The 25731-nt window shown below is 32.5% G+C and overlaps 1 protein-coding gene and 1 long non-coding RNA gene across 2 annotated transcripts; both read left to right on the forward strand.

The window, feature by feature from the left end:
* The first annotated feature begins 7107 nt into the window (after nt 1-7107).
* Nucleotides 7108-16097, forward strand: LOC119637177. Its single transcript, XR_005247225.1, has 2 exons — nt 7108-7451; nt 15731-16097. It is a non-coding gene; the product is annotated as an uncharacterized LOC119637177 (long non-coding RNA).
* A 458-nt stretch (nt 16098-16555) lies between these two features.
* LOC119637162 (UNC93-like protein) lies at nt 16556-23998 on the forward strand. Its single transcript, XM_038033012.1, has 5 exons — nt 16556-17032; nt 18790-19047; nt 20866-22107; nt 22172-22301; nt 23483-23998. Exons 1-5 carry the CDS (start codon nt 16901-16903, stop codon nt 23842-23844), a joined length of 2124 nt encoding a protein of 707 aa, XP_037888940.1. The 5' UTR covers nt 16556-16900; the 3' UTR covers nt 23845-23998.
* Nucleotides 23999-25731: the final 1733 nt, after the last annotated feature.

Raw genomic sequence — 25731 nt, forward strand, 5'->3', positions numbered from 1 at the left:
ATGCAATTATTTTCCATGAGAATTTTTACAAGGGATGGTGTTCGACAACAGATCGATATGATTCAAATTTATCATGTGATTAGATTATGTCATATCGCTAATCTTAATCTGTAGATTATTTTCAGTCACAAAATTCTAAAAACTAAACATTGCTGAGCCATAAAGACTTATTGTTGATACGAAAGTTTATAGGGGCGAGGATTCAAAAAACATTTCTATCGATTCAAAATTTATTTTTGCATTCCTTAAACATAGGAAAATACTATACTCCATCATAGACAAGAATACGGCATTGGATAGGGGGCGAGGCCGTAAAAAATAGGCCGATCCAATCTATTTTCAGTAAGGTCGAAAATTCATGTCGAAAATTATATCAGTGCATCAAACGTTAAAATCCATAACAGACATAGTCGGACGGAGAGACAGACATATGTCGATTCGATCGACAATGATTCTGAATCAACTAACATAATAATAGCTACGTTTACCTCAACTCTTAATATGTCCTGAGTACACGCACATATGCACACACACACAAACACACACACACACATTGTGAAGGATATAAAAGTTGAAACCTGTTTATACATATGCATCCTTAGTTAACTAAGCTATCGATGAAATTTTTAAATCTTTGCTCGACAATCTATAGAATATAGTTTAAGAGCTGCGTGGCAGATATTGATTGCACAATATGGCGGAAAATGTGATATAAGGTTTGAAATTTTTAACGAAAACATTCATCGGAGTGTAAAATTGACAAAATATTTTGCACATTTTTTGTAAATATATGCCGACCTGAGTTGATCGATATTGAACGCTAAGCAAATATTATATAACTTTCTTAATTGTTCATTTAAAATTAAATTTTAGCAATTCACATTCGAACTGAATTTCAATAATCATTTTATTTACTTACATAACACGCATTAAATATATATCAATTATAAATTTATGCAAGATATCAGACTTTAAAGCAATCGACTTGTTTATGCACGCGGCTTATGTGTCTGTTTTTATGTACACATATATATACATATATATATACATACATATATATATATATATATATTCATATATAGATATAATTTAGGAAATTGGAATTTTTATATAATAATTGGATTGAAAGATTTGTTTGTATTGTTTGTATAGCAATTTTAATAATGTCTCGTATAATATTTTATATAACATGTCCTTGATACGATTGTTTATATAAGAGCGAATTACATAACAGTTTATTCGAAAATTTTCATAAGATCCTGTTCTGCTGTTGGTGGGGTTTATGTAATGAAATGATTTGGGATGAAATTCGTATATCGTCAACTATCTGTTTAAAACAAATTTCGAGCTTTATTTATATTTAAATTTAAATTATTGAATGTGATCATCACCCTTAAAATATCATTAGATATTGTGAAATAATTAATATATTTTAATTAATTAATGAATAATATTTTTAATTATTTATTTAAGAGCTTTAATTAATTAATATCTTTGGCGCTTGAAATGAATAGAGTATAATAGCAATTTATTCGAATTTATTATAAATTATTATATATATATATTTATATATATATGTATATATATATATAAATATATATATATAAAATTATTAATTATATATTATATTAATTACCAGCTGATATTAAGTTCAATGCTAAAAATAATTTGAAAAATTAATGTTAGTGAATTTAATTATTTTAATTAATTAAATGAAATTGCAAGTTAGCAATTAAATAAAATATTTCATTTTTGTTATTATGATGGTAATTAATTTAATTTCATGCATACATATATTTATTAAATTTTAATTATAATTAATTAAAATTCAATTTAATTAATTAATATTATTTAATGTTATTTAACAAACGTTAACCTTTAAGCATTCATCTATAAGAACCAACACAACAAAAGAATAATTGACATTGTGTCAAAATTATATTCATTAATCATTTTTTTTCTTCTTCTTCTTAATGAATTGCATTGAAATAGAAAAGAATCAAAACTTAATATTGAATACAATGAGGGCCCTAATCACATAGTAAAATAGGAATATAAAAAAAAAAAAATAAATAAATAAAAAATTTATATTCGTCATCGGACGAATCTTGATCACCTATCACTAACCCAATTATGCGGATATAACAATGGATCATTTAGAACTAATTTTATACCGAACTATAACAAAAACAAATGTCGTGAACTTATCTGCTATAAGTTTTGATAAATTGATAGCACTCTATAGCTTTTCAAATTTTTTCGCTACAGCAGGCGAACCATAATCATCGCCAAAGCTCTGTAATCAAAGGCATTCAACTAATAATATAGAACGAATAGGACTAATTTCGCATTCTTTACTTAAATTTTTCGACATTTAAAAAAAATTCTATATTGATGGCGAACAAGATGCGGATCAATTCCGCCAGAAATGTTTTCTCATCACGAGCACACTATATATGCAAAAGAGATAAAACAAATGGAAGGAACACTTTCTTTAGCATTTCATTCTTCTTTGTCAAGAAAAAGCTAAAAGTTGTCTAACTGTTATCAAAAAGCAAAAAAAAAAAAATAATAATAATATATAAAGAAATCTCTCTGCTCGGGTCCTCTTCATCTAGCTAGTAGCTAACTACTTCTCGTATGGGCGTTTTTTTTCAAGTCTATTTCTTAGTGTCGATTGTCGAGCGGAATAGCGAAATGAATGAACCGTTGCAATCCATCGGTGGTGGGTGCAAGCAAATGAAAATAAATCCATAAATACACTTTCATTAAAAAACATATATAAACCTTTCGTATACAATAACAAAATAATTGATGTGTGTATTCAAAAATGAAAAATGAAAAAAAAACAAAAACAAATAAAAAAAAATTATACATAAAATACTGTTGATATTAAATAAGCCCCGTGACGATAAAAAGGAAGAAATAATAATTCAATGCAAACTGATCATTTATTTAATTAAATGACTCTTTCATCCAACCTTAACATAATAACATAATTATTATTAATCAACGATGATTAATCAAACGCATAGACAAACTTAAATCAAAAATTATAATTATATCTAATATAAATTATAAATTAATGGAAGATAAGAACAAAAGCATATAATATATAATCATTGTTGGATTTCGAAGCAAGATTTATATATAAATTTGCAGAATAGTAAATATTATGTGTAAGTGTTAAGAATATAATACGATTCCACTTTGATTCGACTAAGATGTAACTTTTCACACAATATGTATGTATGTACTGCACTACAACGATCATTGAACACGGGGAACGTTTTAAATTTAAAAAAAGTGTGTGTAATTTTACATTCACCTACAACAAAGGATACGACAAACGATGTTACACAAATTATATAAAATAAAAACAAAATCATATTATTTAAAAAATTGAAAATCTTAAATAAACTAAAAAAAAAAAAAAAAAATTATTAAATAAAAATGTTGTTTCATTGAAACGTTTCATTGAGATCATTTTGACAGATGTATATGATAATCACAGGGCTCGGAAATAGATATTCAATCACAACGATAGCCAAGCGGGAGCAGTAATTGTTAGATTATTATAAAATGGTTTAAGAGATCATTACTTGCTTTCAATCATCTAATGAAGAATTTAAAGTATTTAATAAATCATTTAATAAAAGCTTTCTCTGGTACTCTTTCAATTACATTAGATATAAAGCTACGATTAGCTCCACAAATTGCTGGACATTGTCCAAAAAAAAAAAAAAAAAAAACAATCCAAATCGATTAATTATGAAGTTTGTTTGATTTAATCGACCACGTGGCTTCATCAACTTTTATTCGTAGTACTAGGAACTGTTCAAGAATGAATAACATCCGCAGCTGTGATTAAAATTCGAATTTCAGAATTCATAGGGATAATCAATTCGATTATCAACATCTACTAACCGGAATCTATCTAATATTTAATTCATTTGATGGAACTACATATATATATATATATATATATAAGGGTCAAATTCAATACCTACCAAATTTGAATATTCATAACTTTAGTGTATCATTGATGTCTAATAGTTTTTAGTAGGTAATAGAAGGCTCATTAATTTCATCAAGTAGATATGATAATCGTAGAGATGGAAAAGCAATAATAATAATAAAATGTTTGTAGGTAAAATAGTTCAAATAATTTCAATTGTTTGACCATGTAAAAGATAATGGTTAATAAATTTATTAAAAAAAATAATATATAAATATTAAATATCCTTAGTAATTATTACTAAGATTATTAATGCATGATCATGAAAGAAGATTAAGTGTTCTATAAGAGGGGAAGCACTAATTGTCTCGAAGTCCTAGTAATGTTCAAGTAGACATATCTAAAAAAAGTCAAATACTCTATATATATATATATATATATATATATAGATATATGAAGCTTAAATTCATTGCACTATTCTGCCATATTAGAATTAGTTAATTGGTTAAAAAATGGTAAACCAAGTTCAGTAGGTGGAGTATATTGTGGTCATTCAATTAAGGAGTTGAGTTGCATGGTTGCATGGATTACTTTTCGTTGACTAACTAATTTTTCTCAAATATTTAAAAAAGAAAAATAAAATATCTAATAGAGAGATTATGGAATCAATTGTTGAGATTACATTTCAAATTGCATATGCATCAGGATAATCGATGAATAGCGACGAGGTATACCTGCTAATCATAAAAAGTGTTAAGGGGAAAAAGGTTAAATTTACACCAATTACTACAAATTGGCTTTTTAATATTGATGAATTTCTAATTAAACTAGGATATCAGTGAATAAAATCTGCTATAACTGTAAATCCTATTGATAGAAAATAGTGAAAGTGTGCAACAACATAATAAGTATCATCTAAAATAATATCTACTGATGAATTGGCTAAAACTACTCCTGTTAAACCTACTACTTTAGAAGAAGAAGAAGAAATAAAATCCTCATAGCTCATAGAATGGCGGGGGAATAAAAAATTTGTGTACCACGTAAAGTAGGATAATCAACTAAAAATTGTAATTCCTCTTGCAACTGCAATAATTATTGTAGATGAAGTGAAGTGAAGTGAAGTGAACTCGGGTATCAACGTCTATACCAACTGTAAATATATGCTGAGCTCAAACAATAAAACCTAACAAACCAATTGTGCGAGTATTGCATAAATTACTGCTAATTAACCAAAAGTTTCCTTTTTTCCTGATTCTTGATTAATAATATATGGGTAATTATAGCAAAACCGGGTAGAATTAAAATATAAACTTTAGGATTGATGAAAGGGAAGAAACTTCTTCCGATACATCTCTTCACTGCCCTATGAGAAGTTCACCCCAACCACAATGACGTAAAGTAACATGCAATGGGCAAGTTGGTGCGCGCACACCTGCTATCGCCGAAGAAAGCGACTAAACAGCTCGCAACAGGCAACAACCAGATGAATAAAAATTTACAAAGTGCGTCCGCAGAGCGTGGAAGCAAATCAAAGCCCATTACCACTCTAAGGTTGAAAGCTTATTCGAGTATGATCAAGATCCAAGAAGTGAAACAATAATACGAAATTCAAGTCAAACTTCAATACACAACAGTTATTAGATAACTTGAAAATGTAAAGAAAACGCTGGTAATGGTAAGTTGCTCAGTACAAGAGAGTATGGACTGTTGAGTTGCAAATAAATCAAGTCAAGTCCGCCCTGTTGAACACGTACCATTCTTTACGAATATCGAAGAGATATAAGCGCTTTCAAATTTGAAGAGAATGGTGAGCGTATGGTCCGTTACCAACTACACATTTTGGAATTTTTGCTTGCAAAATTTAAGCGGTTTAATGAAAGGACACTTGATCTTCTGAAGCCATCCGCTACAAGTTTCATTTTTTTGGATACTGCAATAAGAATGGATGCAATGCTAAAAGAGACCACAGATCATAGGTTGAGACAGATGTTAATCAAAACGCTTAGCGAATACATTTACCGATCGAAGACGGCGTGACGACAGGTGAATGAAACTTCAGAGACCTTATAAAGTGTATACATTCTTGATTAGCATTAAATTGTGAATCTGTTTGCCTGTACGATGTCAACGATGAACACTCTCCTGGCGCCAAATATAAAGATCTCGGCTACAAATCTGGCAAATATATTCGGAGTTTTTACATGTAGATTGTTATTGAAAAACCGGGTAAAATCAGCTAAAGGACACATGCTTTTTCAAAAGCATAAAAATGGATAATTTGCTCACTACACATAAGCTGCAGCTATAAATATCATATTTGCATATATTAATTATATAAAGGTGATGAGTGTGAAAGATTCGGCCATAGCCGAATATCATTTGTTTATTTGTATTTTGAACTAGCGATTAACAAACAATACATGTGATATTATATTCAGGAGACTTGTGGATGCGAGCGCAATTTTTTCATTTCCATTCAATTTCAGTTTCAACGATTACACCCAGTTCCGCTTGCACGCGGTCTCATTTTACACGAATTTATTTGAACAAATAAAGAAATTGTAAGAGAAACTCAATAAACTTTTCCCATAATATGATTTGATTGAGCAGTGTTAAAAAGAGAATTGATTCGTATTTATCGAAATTTCATACTCTTGCTACTATTAAAATAGTCGATGTGTATACGATGTCTTTTTTTACACGATTACTATTTGAAATGTCTTGCCACTATAAATAAATAAAGGCTTAAGTGAACTTGTGTTTCTCTTAATCGATACGAAATTCTCTTCAACTTCATATTAATCATACGCCTGCGTGCTAAGAGAAGAAGAGTTTTCACAATTTAATTCAATGCTTTTCACCTTTCTTTCTTTCGTTTGAAGCGTAGGAAAAGATAAACTAAACTTATAAATATTTAGTTCACAGAATTTGACATTTAGTTTGTATCTTATAGTCGCTTGTATTGTTCCAAAAATTTCGAGCATGAATAAATGAAAGTTTAAATATAAATAGAAAGCTTTTAATTAAAAGAAATAAGAAAAAGACATAAAAAAATTGCCATCTTTTCAACTGATAAAGAACTTTCAAGATTTTTACAAAAATCATTTTTTTTTTTTTTTTTTTTTTTGTTCTTTTTTTTTTCTTTTTTTTTTAATAAAAGAAAATCTCATCTTCGGTAAAGGACAAACAACTTTTGAACAATATTAAAAGGATATAATCGACGTGTACTACCAACAGCTATAGAAAACAAAATTAATCTAAATATTTATTATTTTACTTTCACTATATTTACATTATCTATTTACATACTAATCCATATATATGTATATATGCGTTAGATATTTGTAATTCGGCATGTATATGTGACTGCATGGTTTATATATATATATATATGCATTTGTCGATTGTTGAAAGTGAAAGTAAAGGAAAATGAAATGATTTCGATGTGTATTTAATGGAAGAACAGTAATGGAGAGATATTATATGATGGGTACATATTTTATTTACGTATGTGTGTGCTTGCTTTAAATGTGTTTTCCTTTTAAACATTATACAAAATTCGTTCATTAACTCGTGACGACTTTTCGCGTTAACTTTTCTGCCTTTATTTGCATCGTCTTCAATCTGCTTTCGTTTAATGAAAACTCCAGCTTGGCGTACTCTATGTATGGCCTACTCTAGTTTATTACGGTATACAATATTCGATAGAAATGTGTAAAAATGTTTTCGGTAAATAAATTTATTTAAAGTCGAATTGAATTCATTTCACGAACCTCACAACGCCTTATTTCAACTTTGATAATATACTATACAGTAAGCCCGTGCAATGGTCGTTGGGTGATTAACGATAAACTCGCTTGAAATCGTATCAGTGCAAGTTACACTATATAGTTTGCTATGAATTTATGACGATCAGGTGGGATGCACAAAGCCAGTTACTACACTGCCTTCACTTACCCGATATCTTTTGGTGCTCGAAATTGTACGACCGGCCAAGATGATTGATATATGTTTTAGATAATTTTCATTTTTTTTTTTTTTTAAATTTCACACATTTTTGTTTTAATTTTTCTTCTTCACTAATTTGAAATTTTTTTATTCCCGTATCCACGTTTCACGTATTAAATAAATGAAAAACGTTCGTGGCGTTTTCCCAGTATATGACTTTAAACTTGCATACACTTGGTAGTAATAATCCTATTGCGCCACACTATAGCGCATGTGAGAGTTGACAGTCTATAGACAATGAAAAAAGGAAAAACATCACAACGTTTGTGAATGCAGCCAAAAATTAATTGCGTTGTATTTTACAATGTAATTTCGACCAAAGCAATAGTGGTGCTCGCAGATCGTAGTGCTAATGGTGAACATGCTTTATCGAAATCAGCATAACACAAATAAGTTAGTTCGCTCGATTTCGTTCTTGAAATTTCGATGTTAAAAACGCGTCACATTCTGTTAGTCGTTGAAAAATACCTTAAAGGGGCTGACAAAGACTGGCACATTTCATCTCAACAATTTCAAACGATTAGCGTAAATGTGGATGTAAAAGGAGACGGGGTCTTTAAGTATCACATGAATTAGCAAAAAAAAATTTTTCCATTTGCGGATCGTTGCTGAAACTAAACCTAATCGAGTTGCTTTTGAAGAGATTGGTAACCAGCAATGAAAAGTTGTTCACGCGGTACGATAATAACGTGTGAAAAAGAACATTGTCCACGACAAAACCCGTTATCATTGACGATGCAAAAGTTAAAATATCGTGTTTACCGATCTTGGATGGGAAATATCCATCATGAGCTGTTTCGAGCGGGATATGCGGCTAATTCAGCTCCGTTCTTTATAATTAGGATTATATGGTTCACACATTCCCGCGTCCGACTTCCATTTATTACGCCTTCTAACGCTTAAAGCCGACTTCAAAACAGCTCTATGAAAATTAGTTTGTCCGGTAATGGCGTAACGGTTCGTCGATGTGACAGATAGAAAAGATCCGCCTATGTGACAGATAGAAAAGAAATGACGAAATAATATCAACCAACAACAAATATACGAGCGCGGCCTAAATTTTTTCGGTTGAGTAATGTTGTGTCATCTCGCTACTGTGGACTAATCGTGCATTGAAGTTTACTTTTCGTAGAAACGTTTACATTGAAGGGACTTTCAAATATTTGACAATAATTTCGTATGGCAAAGTATTTGATTTGATCAATTCTTCTTCGGAAACATTAAAAGTTGAAAATATCTTTCATATAATAATAACCTTTTCAAACTAGTGATCGATCTTAGAAGCAATTCGATTGAACATTATTTTAATTAGGTAAATAGTACTTGGACGAATATGTAGTACATTAGTGTACCAAATTTCTTCAAATTATCGCAAAAATCGCGACCGGTATGTTGAATATAAGAACATAGAAGATGGACAGATGGATCGACAAGTTTAGGTCGACATAGAAAGTAATGCTGAATTGACTGGATTTATGTTATGGTCTTTCAAGGTGTTGCTTATATCTGTACAAATTTAATATACTCGTGTAACACAAGCGGCGTAAGGTTTGAGTGAAGAAAGAGAGAGAAGCAGTTGGAGAAAGAAACGAAAAAACTAATATTTATAACCTTGCGATTGTATGTGATGCCTTATAAACGGAAGTTATGTACATAATTTCCGTTATGCATAGTTATAGAAATATGAACACATACATGTGCGCCTTGTATTGTGTTTCTTTCTCTCTTGCTCTCTTATCAGACCTAAACTAAAAATCAACTTTCGGCTCGCATTTTTACACTCGTCACGATAAATATTAGATTCAATATATTAGTTTCGTCATGTCGTTTGTAACAATTGGAAATGTAATTCCGAAGCGCATCGACGAATAGATCAAGAAAAAGTTCGTGATAGACTATTAAAGCTTTGGCTTTACCCTACGTATAGGGAGAACCTCGTCCCGTCATTACAGAAAAAAAAAAAAAAAAAAATATGTTCGACTATTGATGATGAAAATGTAACGAGCTTTTTACTTAACGCAGCATAAGTACTTTAGGTCTTCAACTCGTCTGAAAGGCTTCTCCTATGGGGACCATAGCTTTTAGCTTCTGCCCTGGAAGTAAAAGTCCTTTCTATGAATGTTCCGAATGGACAAGGAAACATTTTCACATCGGAACTTGCCATGTTTTTTCTTTGCCATATTTACACTGCGCGGGCACGCTTGAATGTGTAGCGAATTGTAAAATTCATCGAAGTTCCTTTAAATGTGTGAAATGCCACATACAGTCTCTGCTTAGAAATGCATGAAAGAACAGCTTTAAGCTTATTTATTTTTTTCATTTTATTAAATCCTACCTACCTTTCTTTCTTTCGAATACAAATTTTATTATTAAATTTTTTCAATGTGTATACAACACCAGATGAATTAGGAAAATGTAAAGTTGATAAGTGGAATGGATAGCGTTGATGTTCGCAATTGTTCAAGAATAGTAAACAAATTCGTAATTATGAGTAGTGTCTGGGAGTAATCGGTCACTCATAGTGAACTTTATCGATTAGAGCTCATTACGGGCGAAGTAGACTGTCGTAAATATCATCTGTTGGAGCAGGAACGTTTATTTCTTTTTCAAGTTCATCTAACTTCTGAGTTATGTTTCAGCTTTAAGCTTCTCTCCTCCGGTTAGAGTAACCTAACTAAAATTAAAACCAACTTAATGACAAACTTAAGTTAAAACTTAAAAGTTATCAAAAGCTATTTTATGCTCAAGCGAAAGGCCAGCAATTTAATTATTTCTGTTTCTAATTGGAGTGATAATCCCATATAAACATTAAATTTTCTGACTCTCACCTATAAAGACGGAAGATTTTAATCGCATATATATATAGATGCCTACGGTACGAAAACGGAAACAAATGTTTTGTTCAATGTATTGCCCATCATTAGCTATGCATTTTTTTCACCCTTTCTGATAATTGGGAGATGCCACGTAAAACAAAAAAAAAAAAAACCGTTGCTCTAATGAAGTGAATCAATTATTGACTGATTGCTACATTTGCTTAAGAAGGGAAGCGCTACTCTGCTGAGTGTGCGTGTTATCAATGCGAACAAGCGGTAACCGGAAGGACTCGGACTAGCACTTTCCAATTGCGTTCTCTACCATTTTGTTATGAATCAGTTTTTAGATGGATAGATGTCATCTAAAAAAATCACCCTATGTTACCTTTTTTGATATCTTGCTCGTTTTTTTGAACAGTGAACTGTTCAAATTGATTAATTGTTGTTGGCAGCATTTTGTATTAATCGTATGAACAAAATTTGCCTGCTCAAAAAATATACTCCACACGTCTAGTGGGATTTATTTGAATTTCTTTCGTCTCGTTGAAACAAAGACAAAGCACCTGCGGCACGTCGATGTCAAGCTCCTAGGATAACAACTTAAAACATTATAGTCGGACACGTCTGATTATTGAATATCGTATAACACTTCATTTCATCAAAATGTAAGAAACGTTCGGACTTTGTTGCAATATACAAGTTCACTTTTCCTCACAATCATTATATGAGAAAATTCGCTACAAATAGCCCTACGCTGTATGAGTTTAACACAATCCCACTTATACGTGACTTTTCTGCTCTGCAGCAATGTGCGTGTGTGTGTGTGTGTGTGGAAAAGATTGATAAACTGATCCCACCATATTCCGGCTGGGTTCGAATCTCAAGTGCGGTAGAGTTAAAAGCCGATAGCCTTAGATGCTAGTGCTTTTAAGAGTTTAGTCTTAAAATTTATTTCTCTGGCGAAATTAATAATAATAATAATAATAGAATATCAAAATGATGTCTTGCATCTTAAAACTGTGTCCTTTCGCTCTATAACGACTCCTGCATAGACTTGGATTTGTATGTCGTGTGTGTGATGCCATTCATTTTTAATAAGAACCACCCACTCTTTGGGTTAAAACATCAAATTCATATAAATTCAATATAAACGATTTGTATACGAATAGGCGAGCATCAGGCGAACAGATCCGATCAAACTTTGTATTTGCCCTAAACGTAGCACAAATGTGTGTAAGATAAACAATTCAGTTATACGCATCCGTTACGTGAGGAATTTTGTCAAACGATCAACTTTGGAATTGTAAGCACAATTGATAAAAGCGAAACAATAAAATAAAATAATTTCTATAATGCTAGAGATTACGTTCTGTATTCAATGGAAGATAGCTCTCTTTTACCCACCACCGAAGGATGGGGTGTTGTCTTTTCCATTCCATAATGTATGTAACAGCCAAAAGGAAGCCTTCAGAGAAAGTATATATATATATATATGTCCTTGATCAGCGTGAAATTCTAAATTAATTTAGCAATGTCTGTCCGTCTGTGCATCTGTGTGGTGCTTATTTTTGGCACTCGCCTGGTAACTATGAAAGTTACAAGGCTGCATATTTCCACATTTACTTGACGAAACACTCTACTCTTCACATGGAGTAATGGAGAAAACCGGCCATGTCCACACAAACTTACAACTTAATAAAATAATTGTCTTACTACGTATTGGTTATTTGGGTTGAATTTTTCTTTTTTTTTTCAACTTTTCCTTTACACTTGTAAGAAGAGACCTGTGCACGAGTGTGAATAGTACAGTTTGCAGAGACGGCACACAAGTTAATTTAATAAGAATGTTTTTCATTCCGAATTTCAAGAAATTTGAACTTCCATTTTCAAGCTGGGAGCGTTGGGGTTGTGCTTAGTACTAAGCACTAAAGTAAGTTTTCACTTCTTCTGCAAGATATCGGAAAGGGATCGGATTCTTGGATGAGTGCTTCCTCGGTTGAGGGAGGAAAGTTAAGGCTTGCCAATGCCAATAATAATATATTGAATAACATCTTTTTTCTTATAATTATTCGAATGCTGTGTCAATTCAAGTATGTAATGATTACATATAAGCTTCTTATTGCATTATATTCAGTAACTACATGACATAGTAAAGTGGAACACAATAAAAAGAGAGGCTCGTTTCACGTTAAAGCGATTCCACAATATCTTTCACCTAAAGTCAATACAATAGTGAATGACAAGTGCTTGTGCATGCACATCAAAGAGTTTTATTCTCTGGAATGTGATTGATAAAAAAAAACTTTTGAAAAATAGCTCATCTTTTTTGTTAAAGTTACAACAAGAACAAGTTGCATAAACTTTTTCAATATTATTCTGTTGTACTCGATTTCCATTAAGGGCTAATATTAGGAAGACGCCATTAGTAATCTAAAACTTTGTGCTGCTTCGTTTCAAATCCATATTTTCTGGACAGCAATACATTATCCGATATGGCCATGCAATCGTTTAAAATCGAGTAGACATTATCGACTCTCATTTCTTTTATTGCTCATTAGACAAGAACTTGGCCATTCAACTTACGAATTTTTATTACCTTTTGAAATTTATACGGCTTATAAAACATAAGTTTCTAAATTATAGATTAGAAAGTAATGCTATGTATTATGGTAATGGCTAATGACTGGCGGGGCTATAAACTGAAACACTTGCTCTTAGAATATTTATACTTTCTCTTATGTTCTTTTTTGACCTTCTTCTCCTTCTATGATACCCTGTAGCGTTTATATTATTTTCTACTTCAACTCTTGATTAGCCCAAATTATTAGCTGTTCGTATAGGACATGCAATGCAAATATTTTTTTTCTCTCTTTCACTGTTACGGATGCATAGAGTTAAGAAAGTTAAAAAATTCTGCATTGCTATGCAAGATTTGAGTATAATATTATTAAGGAGCACTCGGCACGTATAAGTAATATAATTAATGCCAAATCATGATTCATACGCTCGCGGTATCTAATATAAGAAATATAACAAGTAAACTAAATATATCCACACCTTGGGTTGATTGATACCTTTTTTATAGACCAGAGACATTTTATCCTTTGGTTTACGTGTACCACACACCACAGCGTAGAAGAGAGCGTAGATATTACGGCACTTGTAAAATAGGATGTGTAGTAGAGGAACAAAGATTTGTTAAAATATCACAATCACACTGAGTTAATTCTTATTGAAATAACTTGAATTTTTTTTTTGTATTTTACATCACTCACGGTACAGTCTACATTCACTTTGCCCGGTATAGGAAATTTAAAATTATCTTATGTATAATACTTTTGTGCTCAATGTACAATTCACAATTTTTCACATATTTTGATAATATTGCGCATTATTAGAAAGTATTTGTCGAATAATAATCTTCTGGTATAACAAACAAACTTGAACACTTTAGTTAAAGTGAGAGAAACGGTTGTGAACGGCTTGTCATGTAAAACTTTTTACAAAAAATCGGCTTTCATATGATTAAATAGGCATATTTTTGACACTCCTCCGCGCCTGCACTTCTCATGCCCCGCAAACCTTTTGTATGATGGTACGCTATAGTTTTTTAACTTATATAAAAGACATAAGTGAATAAGTTGAGTATTTAATACAGGACGTTGCTGGCTATAATGTTTTGACTTTTTGCTTGCTGCGGTAGCATTTATGAGCTAACGCCCTCGCTTATTATACTCTACACTACTTGTGATACTTTGCGAGTGTATACAAAATCTGGAAAGACTTGAGAGGCACGCATCTGCTATCATACTGATAGACATAGAACTATTACTTTCTACTGCTTTCTACTTATTACTATTCCAAGCCTGCCTGCCAAGTCTGTCTGTATGGTAAAGCGTTCCGATTTGATCAATAGGAAAGTTGTCATCTTTTATGACATGGCAAAAATTTAGAAAAGCTCTCAAATTCAAAGCCTCAGAGCTTTCCTAATGTTGCAAATGGTTAAATGAAGAGTGATTTTAAAAAAGGTTTCATGAAAATCATTCGGTTTAATATTTTACCTAGAAATCCTAGAAGTTATACCGACTAAGAATAATAGGTTTGCAAAAAAATAACAAAAGATTATCAATAAAAATGGCAACAATCCTTTCTAATAACGTTCCTTTAAAACATGAAAAGAGGCGTTTGAAATTTTCGGAAAGGACCCATCGCCTCCCCCCCCTGACTTGATCAAATATATAGTGCTTGTCTGTTTTGCGACGGCCGATTTTCAATAGAAAAACAACAGACAATCATAGAGACGAGCGAATTGACAAACTGACCAAATCAATGTAGGATTTTACACTGATCAATGATCGCTCCAAGTATTGCGCAATATTACATAGAAAAAGACAAGTCTGCTATCTATGATCGTGCGATGATCGCCCTAATATACTTTGTTTCATTTTCAATTTCATGCTAAGAATATTTTTTTGCATATTTGTAAAAGACTTAGACAGAGAGAGAGAGAGAGAGAGAGAGAGAGAGAGAGAGAGAGAGAAAGAATAAATCTGAATAACGCCAACAATATGAGAGAATTATTTTACCCTAAATGCGGATAAACAATTCTTGTGTATTGATCAATGAAATATTGAAATGTCGTTAGGAAACCAATACCGCACACTCTTCATGATGCAGTCAGACTTTTTATGTCATGCTCGCCAAAGCACTCTGCTTGCTATTCAGGGAAGGATGTGTATCGCCTTCACGTGCAAACAGTTTTGTGAACAGAGAAATTCATTACTAAAAATTTAATAAATATTGCGAAATGCACATGATACACGTACGTACAACATACAAGAATATATATATTATATATTTATAGGTATATATGTATACATAAATGCGACCACACAATTATTTTATTTATACTCACTTTTTTTCTTTTAATGAAATTTACCACAAGATAAGATTCCCTGAATGCATGGAGATGTTTTATTATACACGATTCTTGTAAAGCAAATGACAACGAAAGCAACAAAACGTTATTGGTAAACTGCAGCAATTATAATTCAACCACACCAGAACGAATTGTAAAAGTGTATAGTTGAGTATTGCCATAGGCATCTATAACAACTACAACAGGATGCATTTGGTTATTGTTGCTGCTGCTGATGATGATGGTAGCATGACAGTAAAATTTAGATTATAAGGATAAAAAAAAAATTGTGAATATATGCCGTAAATGTGTGTGTTTAAATAGTGAACAGTGAAAAACAATATGTAATTTGTTTTACAAATTATTTAAAAAAAAAAAAAAAAAAAAAAAAAAATGCTTAAGATGCATTTATATATAATATATATATACATATATATACAAGGGCATGAAAATGACATTGACAAGCTATGTATACATAAGTGTATTATTACTTAAAATATAGATGTAATGAAAGTGTATAAATCTTCATAGAGAAAAACGAAGTGACAATAGCTATATGTAAATACATATAAGGACGACACTATTATAGAGCTACGCATAGTATATAAACAGCAGCAAGCAATGCGCAATATGGTAGAAGATGCCATATGTATATTACAAGGCAGAAAAGCCAACTTCAATAAACAAATTAAAGTTTCATATAAATACTTGTAAGCACGAACGAAGGCATTCATATCAAACTCAATTAATTAAAAGTAAATACGTAATAACACAATGATTTAATCAAAATATATTATTAAAAAAAAAAAAAAAAAAAAAAAAAAAAAAAAAAAAAAAATTAAATTATATTAAATAAATAAATAAATAAAAATAAAAAAAATCGCTTTTTCGACAATTATGAAAATCGAAACTGCTTTATATTAAGCTCAGCTCATTCCTCCTCCCATTGAAAATATGCTTAAATGTTATCTTTTTGATTACCGTGTAACCTCAGCATGTTGTTATTTTATTTACTGCCGCCACTATCTACATTATAAAAATTCATTTAATGCTTCAACGTCTTGCGTTGTCAGTCAAAGAGGATAACAAGGCAACACAAGATAAATAAATACGACGAGCAAACAATCACATTAACTTTGCATAGATATTGCAAGCCTCACTATCTTAAATAACTTGGAGAACTTGCTTAGCTTCAGTATGGGTAGTTTACCTAATCTCCATGAATTAGAGCAAATGGAGCGCCGACGTGACAAACGTCGTGAACGTGAAATGCGTGAACAATTAGCACGAGAAACGAGTCGCGAACGTGAACGTTTCTCTCAGAAGAAGGTAAGCGAAATTTTTTCTTTTCATCTATTTTTCATAAGAGAAAAACGAACATATTGAAAAACTAAACGGAAGTAGTCTTGATTACTAGCAATGTCAAGCTTAAACGAAATATGTTCATTTAGTTTCTTTTAGAAGTTTAGGCCCGGCCCGTGAAGAGCTTTGGATGATATGTAGAATGGATTGCATCGACGTAAGCCAGTTATACTTTTAGAAGCACATATTAAACGTTCTTTTCCAAAACTTTAATTTTCAACACATCGGATAAAGTGTCGCTAGTCCACGATTGGGCTATTTTTGCGACCACTCCCTATGCAACACCACCACATTTTACTATTATGATTATAATTTGTTTGGACAAAAGAAATAAATTCTAGGAGTAAAGTATAATACGAACGCTTGTCTGTCTGTCCATCTCTTATCCGTATATCCGTAGCTACAGGTCGCAATTATTGAGATATCTCGACGAAATTTCCGACTTGTTTGGCCTACGCTGTGAAAAATTTTGCAGAATCCGACAACTTTTTCAATCACTTCCCATATAACGGCTTATTTTTAAAAGCCGTTAATGCAATAAAAACAACTCCAGTGTGGGATGGGATATTTAATTGCGAGCTATGGCCCGCTATAAAGCTATTACTTAATGTATTTTTTTTTGCTTCTGAAATATTTCTTTGGAAATATTCTTTTCTACCGAAATGTTTCTTTTCATATTTAAAAACTGCGGCTTTGTATACTTTTCCTTGAATATATATATATACATTTTAGCTTAAGTGAACGGTAAGGCAAAGCAAAATGAAACAATTTGCAAAAAAATCTTTCAATTTAATAGAATCTTCAATATCTCTCATGGTTTACCGTAACATACTGTTAAACAAGAAAAGTTTCACATATGAGTAAACTATTAATTAATATATATATATAAAATAATTTAATTAAATTGATATTTTCTTAGGTCAGTTTATATGAATTTTTTTCCAATTTTTATACAATAATTGTCTATTTATTTATTTGCCCTAATCGGAGGACTATCCATGAAACAGAAGTATTGAAAAAAAAAAAAAAGCCAAGAAAAATTCTTGATTCAGTTAATAGCATTTGACCATTTTTTGAAAACTTCAATGCAATATATTTCAAGTATTAGAGTGCGTTTGCATCGTCCATTTGCAAACTTTTATACGTAATTGCAGATATAGCTTGCATTGCATTGCTATGCAAAATGCAATGACATACAAAAAAAAAAAAAAAAAAAAAAATTGATTTTAATGGCGCACAATTTCGATGCATACTTTGTATTCAACGCTTAAGACTTTTGACCAATCGTCGCCTTTCACAATAATGTATGTAATGATTAAGACCTACTTACAATGATTAATTTGTAACGATTGATGTCCATTCGTAAGAAGATTGCTTCCTCGAAACCAAATTCATATTCGTATGTGAGAGTTTTTTTTTGAAAAAAGAGAGAAGGATATAAAAACGGACAGAGTGAACTAAGATTAGATATAGGTAATATAGCAAATAATATAATAGCATAAGTGTGCAGAGATTTCGATTTCAAGCAACAGCAGGCAGCAGGCAGTTCTACTAACACATTTTTCCTACTAATCGCGGTTTCGTTCTCTCTCTTTCTCTGCCTCTTTAACAAAATAAAGAGAATTAATTTTTAATATTTTTTTTATACTCTCCTTGGTTGCTCACTTTCGGCCTACCATATTTTGAATTAAATATTTGTTGTTTCACACTTTTGGCCATTTCAGCAAACATATTTGACTGCCGTGGCAGTTAGTGGCAGTGGCAGTGGCAGTGGCAGTGGCGGTGGCGGTGGCGGTGGCGGCGGAAATGGCGTTGCAGCTTCAGCAACTAGTGGCTTAAGCGGTCTACCTACAGCAAATAGATATCATGGGCATACGGTGCACGCACCTCATCGCAATTCACTGACAAACAACAGACATCGTGTGATCCGTGCCCGGAGTTCAGGCGCTGCCCACAATTTATGGGATGAACAAATGTTGGAGGTATGTGCTGCTTGTATTATAAATAAGCATAAGCACTTGTGCTCACCAATAACTCGTTTACGCCATAATTCCAGAGAATAATAAATGAAGAGAGGATGTCTCCGAAATTGCATTAACTTTTTTACAAATATTAAACAGATTTACCTATGCGTAGAAATGTTTGCTTACTTGCAATCTAATCTTATATATACACACATATATTTTCAAAGTTGCTGTGAAACGAAGTTTTTCGCATTAAGAAGCGAGATTTAAACAAGAAGAAAAAAAAAAAAACAAAATCTTACAGTGTACTTGCTCATTAACGCTAATCCGTACACGTTGTGTCTTTCAAGGTCATTTGAACTTCAATCATATATTAGCTTTGATTATTACACTTTCAAAATTTACTTTTTCACTTTACTTCAAATTGATTGAAACTAAGAAAAAAGCATTTGTAAATGTACAGTTAGTCATGATGTCAAAACAAGCCCTACCACGCCGAGCCTCGCAGGCTGACGGTATTAGAGCAGTCCCGCACCTTGGACAGCAAACTGCGAATTTGACATAGGCCACAAGTATAGGATCTGCGCATACTGTTGCAGAACCTTAGTCGCATTAGCACATTTAATAGTTTCTTTACGCGCCATCAACTAAATCAAACTTTATACAAAACTACAATGCCTGCGTAATGCCTGTTGTAAGCATTCTCGTGGCCGCGAAAGTGAAGCTATTGTTTTTAAATTTCGTACACACGTTCAATATTCTTGCACGCTATTTGATGTTGAAAATGGCCTAAATTGGTTAAAGGACGCGCCCGTAGTGCAGTAACATTGCTACGCTTCCGGGTTTTCTCTTTTGCAGATTGCTTATAAGCGGCAATGAGCTTAGGATTTCAAAATTTTCAAAAATGAAAGTAATAAGCCAAGCGCGTCCAATGTTATAGGGTATGCGGATCTAGTGTTTTCCTCTTTCATTTCAGGCTTTGTTAGAATAAAAGTGTTGGATATAAAAGATTCGCGGCACCGTCGTATGTAAGTAATTTTCTTAATGCGGTTTTCTTTTTTTTCTTTTCTTTAATATGACTAATCACCTAGGGGCTATTCCCCATTCATGTAACAAGGTGACGATTACCAAAACCAGAAAATTATATGCGATTGTGACTGAATTTGCATTACAGTTAAAAAAAAAAAAAATTCGATAAAAATGAAATTTCGATACCCTTCAATAATATTCGATAATAGGCTATAGCCTTTTACTATGTGATAATTTATATTATTGTTATAAAGAAGAAATAAATGAACACAAAACGTAAGACATGTTAGCTCTGATCTGGTCTGAATAGTCAGTAATGGTCTCAACTTCCTTAGTACATTATATTCTTACCATTACTTATCTAGGTCTCCAGTTGTCAATGTTTGAGTAGCCAACACAAACTATTCACATCACTCCACCTACACGTATATACGTACATATGACCTTGAAAGTGTAAAAGCTAATTAAAGAGTTTAATGCTTCATATAAAATTCAAAAATCCGCCTGAGTAGCCGAAGGCGAGGAATCTCGACTAGCAAGTCAATGGTCGTGGGTTCGAATCTCAAGTGCGGTAGAGTTTTTAATAAAAAAAAAAGCCGATAGCCTTAGATGATAGTGCTTTTAAGAGTTTTTAGTCTTAGAATTTATTTCTCTGGCGAAATTAATAATAATAATAATAATAATAAAATTCGAAAATTACAAATATATTTATTATCTGGAAGGAAATTTTAAACTAAACTTTATAACTTTATATATTTTAGATTAGATATATGTAATTAAGTGCTTTACCAAATTTGTTTCTTATAGCATTTCTCTACTTGCTCGCCGATATCGACACGTTCGCATCGCATTAATCCGGTCACATCGTATCAAATTCAAGCAGCTTTAGCTGCCTCAAGGCGTCGAGAATCTATTAATAGTTCTATTGGGGCTACTTCAATACGACGACTGATAACTTTAAATAATCGCAACTGCCGTCACAAGGTACCCGCTCATGTTAGACAAAAGGTTTGCAAATGTTTCACGTTTCTAACTATCGCTCATGGTCTCATTTGTGCCATATTATTACCGATCTTTGGCCTACAAGGCTCGAATTCGATATGGCATCATCGTGAGCAATGGCTACAAGTGGGACCAAATATTGGTTCGCTTCTCCTAAGCGTTTGTATGCTTTTATCTGCCGGCATTTGTTTAATAACACCAAAATTGATACGAAAATTCGGTTATACTGTCTTAATAGGAGTAAATTATGCAACTATTTGTGCGTTCCTGATGTGTCATTTATACCCTTCAATATATACCCTATTGCCGGCATATATCTGTTTAGGTTTAACGCATAGTCCGGCATGGGTAAGTAAAATTGCTGTGGTAGTGCATTACGGTAGTAAGCTGAGTTGCTCTCAGCACGAATGCACTTTAATGCCAGTATTGGCTGTGGATGCTTGGGAAGAGCATAAATTATTTTGTAGTCGTGATCAAAAAGTAAGACGTTTGGCTAGATGGTTTCAAATAGCAAAGGATTTAGGTATAATTTTTGGCGCTGTAATATCATCGATGATTCTGTCCTGCACTTCTAACGATTGGAATTGCCTCGACACTAAACAAATTGAAAGCCTCATCTCAACAGGTTCCATTCAAAGTAATCGGTCAGCTAGTCGCGGAATTGCTGCCTGGCAGGGTTGGCCTTACAGTACATCAACAATAGTATGGAATCAGCAGCCTGGTTACTCAAATGAATATTATATTTTGAATGAGCACGGTACACGCATTTGTGGAGCCGATCAATGTCCTATATGGCATTTTGATATAAATCAAACTTTATACACGCCATTCATTAAGGAGTCGGCACGAGCCGGCGGTTCAATTCTTATCATTATTTATTTGATATTGGCCGCGATATCATTACTGTTAACCATTTTAATGGGAAAAATTCAAGCAACTTTTCGCCACGAAAGACTGAAAGGCATAACCGATAGTCTACTATTTGCCGGACCGCTGGCTTATTTCGTAGGCACCGAACAAGGATATATATTAAGCGACTTTTTACGGGTAATAGCAAACCGGCAATAATAGAAATTATTATCTTATAACTTTCACGCACTCTCCATTACAGGCTTTTGTCTCCTGCAGTTTGGGAATAAGCATGGTGTCGGGTGCTATTGTCGCCATGGGGATTATGCAAGCAATCGTATCATGTACTTTAAGTATGTTACTTAGGCATACCAAACGTATAGTAATAATATGTAAGTACGTAAAGATTTTCCGAAGAATACTTGAATCGATATGAATTGATATGAAATATGCCACCCACTAAAATCGATAAAGCGCTATTAGGCCCAGTGATGTTATATTCCATATTACCAATCCAATAATGAGCAATTTTTCAGTAACACTAGATTCGTAGAAAATGGGCAAGATGAGAGAAAGTGCAACGTATAGTATTGCGTCTGGATTTAAAGACCGGTTTATAAGTTTCTTTTAAATCTGTATATTATTGTAAGTTTATTTCGTCGCCTTCGAACTAATTTTCAAATTCATGTAACATTCTCAGTTAACAATTTGAAAGGAGATAGAAAATTAGGCTGTAAGCACCCGGTAGTAATTTATTTCACATATGACCTCTTTTTCGGAGAAAACTTCTTTCTGGTCAGAAATTTGTTTTGTATACACTCGAGAAGATTCAAAGCAGTGACTGGCTCAACACAAATTAAAAATATATTATCCGAAAAATTTACAGTTGCTTCCCTCTTTCAAAGATCGCAGCTGTTCCAAAGTAATACGACCCCCTACTGCGAATGACTGCGAATTAGATTAAATTGAGTCACTGAACCGTAGCGTTCAGAATTGATGAATCGGAAATCTTTTTCTTTCAGGCATCGTGGAAGATATTATGTCGTCTCTGAATACTATTTGTTTTGCTCTCTGCAGAACTTTCTTAATTGCATGAAAAATTAACTTCAAATTAGTCCTATGAAGATTATTTGTCTCTGTTTTTCGCCTAGAAATCTTAGAAGTTGTACAGCGACGGTTTTATTCCAAAAATAAGAAAAGCTTGTCGAAGCCCCATTTTTCCTTGATTTTTCACTTTTTACAGTTATCTCTTAAAGTTTGCCATCTACTTATGAAAATTCAACGAAAATTTAATTCAAAATATCGTTTAGTGTATTGTTCTTGGATATATGCGATCTTCACTTTTTTGCACGCAATTCAATCATGGATGTATAGGTAAATGTATGTATATATTTGTAAGCGATTGCAGATGTATTTTGTTTGAAGTGAAATTCTTTGACATTCTTTGATATGAAAATAGTCAATCTAAGTTGAATATCGTAGTATGATCATGATATTTTTCATTTTTAGAAATATGGAAATTTTTCTATTATCAAGCGGCCTTTTAATATTAATAAAATTTCTCACTACTTAGTGGCCGCTTTCTTTTTTCATTCGTGCTTACTGTTGGCTCTTTCCACCTGGAAGCCATCGAGCGATGATAGCGCACTTTTCTACGTTTTGGCTGCGTCTTGGGGTGCTTGCAATGGCATATGGGAAACTTTATTACTTGCCCTCGTCACATTGAATCATACAAATCATGTAGCTGAGGTCACGGCACCATTACAAAGTCTTCGCTTTTTGGGCTTAGCGGTCACATTTGCTGCACACGGTTTTATGTGTGAGACGCCAAAAATTATAACACTCGTTGTAATTTTAATGTTAAGCGTACCGCCATACGCTATGCTGGAAATACGCTTGGAAACTCAACGCAAAGCCCATATGATGAATTTATGACAAAGTGTTTTCAGTTAGTCACGATATCGTACGGCCATGACACGCACTCATACAATGTAAACGAATGTGTGCTTAAATGAGCATATTTTAATTTCGATGAACGAACGAAAGGTAAGCAAAAAAAAAAAGAATGCCGTGAAAATGAAACCAAAAAAAAAAAACAGAACTCTTCGTTTTGATGCAAACCATCAAGAAGGTATAATTCGGTGATATATTATAAATTTTTGTATAAAACCAAAATTTTAAAAATCTTTTCTTTTAAGACCGAAACCGAAAATGACAAACGGCTTATGAACGAACGGCCTATATACACGATTCAAAAAAAAAAAAAAAGAAGTAAAATCTCTCACTCAACTCGACGACAGTGCTTTCTAAATGTTAACTGCGTTTAAGGAAGACTAACATAGACCGTAGACGCATAGGACAATAATGAATTGTTTTAACGATTAATAAGTTAATGTTTGGATGAAACTGTTGAAGAGTTCTTTATTATATATTAACACTAACACATTTAATATAAAATGAAAAAATGTTAAAACGTTGAAGATCAAAAAATGCTTATAATTAAGATGAATTCAATTAATTTATTTCAATAAGTACATAATTATGTATGGAAACAAAGTAAAATTCGAAATAATTAAGAAAACTTGGATACCCATCTACTAACAATGAGTTAAAAAAATGTTCACTGAAGTCTTTGAATTACTAAAAAAATGTATTCAGATTCTATCTATATAAGTGTATCTCTCCTTCTGACCATGTATTTTTTGTTTTGTGGTCGCTATTTACAATGTAAGATATTTTGGTGAAAATGTATAATCTGAGATATTTATGTCGACAACAAATGCCATCGCAACCGCATTAGACCGCTTCATTCGTATAATCATACAGCTCAGTATTTTTCATAGGCGCTTGTGAATCGGTATTAAATATTTCACGGTCGAGCTTGTCAAAGTTAAATATTGATTATGTTGTAGTTCGATTTGCCGGCATATTTTTCAAAGAATTCATAGTTTCTTTAGGCATGTTCTCAGTCAACTTCAGATTCTGATTCAGCTTAGTCATCGTTTGTCCGTTCATCTACTATGAAAAAAAATCGACATTGAAAGCAGTAACTTGGAGCACGAACATGCTGTTGTCTTACTTCAAATTTTCTTGATCACGTTCTGCAATAGACGTGATTCATTTATCACTTAAAATCTATCGAAGTCTAGTACCAATTTCAAGGCTATCTAAAAATAATGAATAAAAATCTTTTCCAAGTCGAAAGTGAAGAAACACTACTCTCTAACGACGGTGGCTTCCGGCTGGTGGCTGATCAAATATTGAAAAAAAAAAAAAAACGTTTCAACATTTCTTCTGCCGCTTCATACTTTCTTTATTCATAATCAGTTTGAAATTTCGACCTGGCTTATAATCACTCATCTGTCGGTTCTGGGCATTCACAGAAAACACTTCTTCTGCCACTACATACTTTCTTTATTCATAATCAGTTTGAAATTTCGACCTGGCTTATAATCACTCATCTGTCGGTTCTGGGCATTCACAGAAAACACTTTTCCTGCCGCTTCATACTTTCTTTATTCATAATCAGTTTGAAAATTCGACCTGGCTTATAATCACTCATCTGTCGGTTCTGGGCATTCACAGAAAACACTTCTTCTGCCACTTCATACTTTCTTTATTCATAATCAGTTTGAAATTTCGACCTGGCTCATAATCACACATCTGTCGGTTCTTGGCATTCACAGAAAACACTTCTCCTGCCGCTTCATACTTTCTTTATTCATAATCAGTTTGAAATTTCGACCTGGCTTATAATCACTCATCTGTCGGTTCTGGGCATTCACAGAAAACACTTCTTCTGCCACTTCATACTTTCTTTAT

Source organism: Glossina fuscipes, unplaced genomic scaffold (assembly GCF_014805625.2).
Source record: "Glossina fuscipes isolate IAEA_lab_2018 unplaced genomic scaffold, Yale_Gfus_2 43, whole genome shotgun sequence".
NCBI classification, from domain to species: domain Eukaryota; kingdom Metazoa; phylum Arthropoda; class Insecta; order Diptera; family Glossinidae; genus Glossina; species Glossina fuscipes.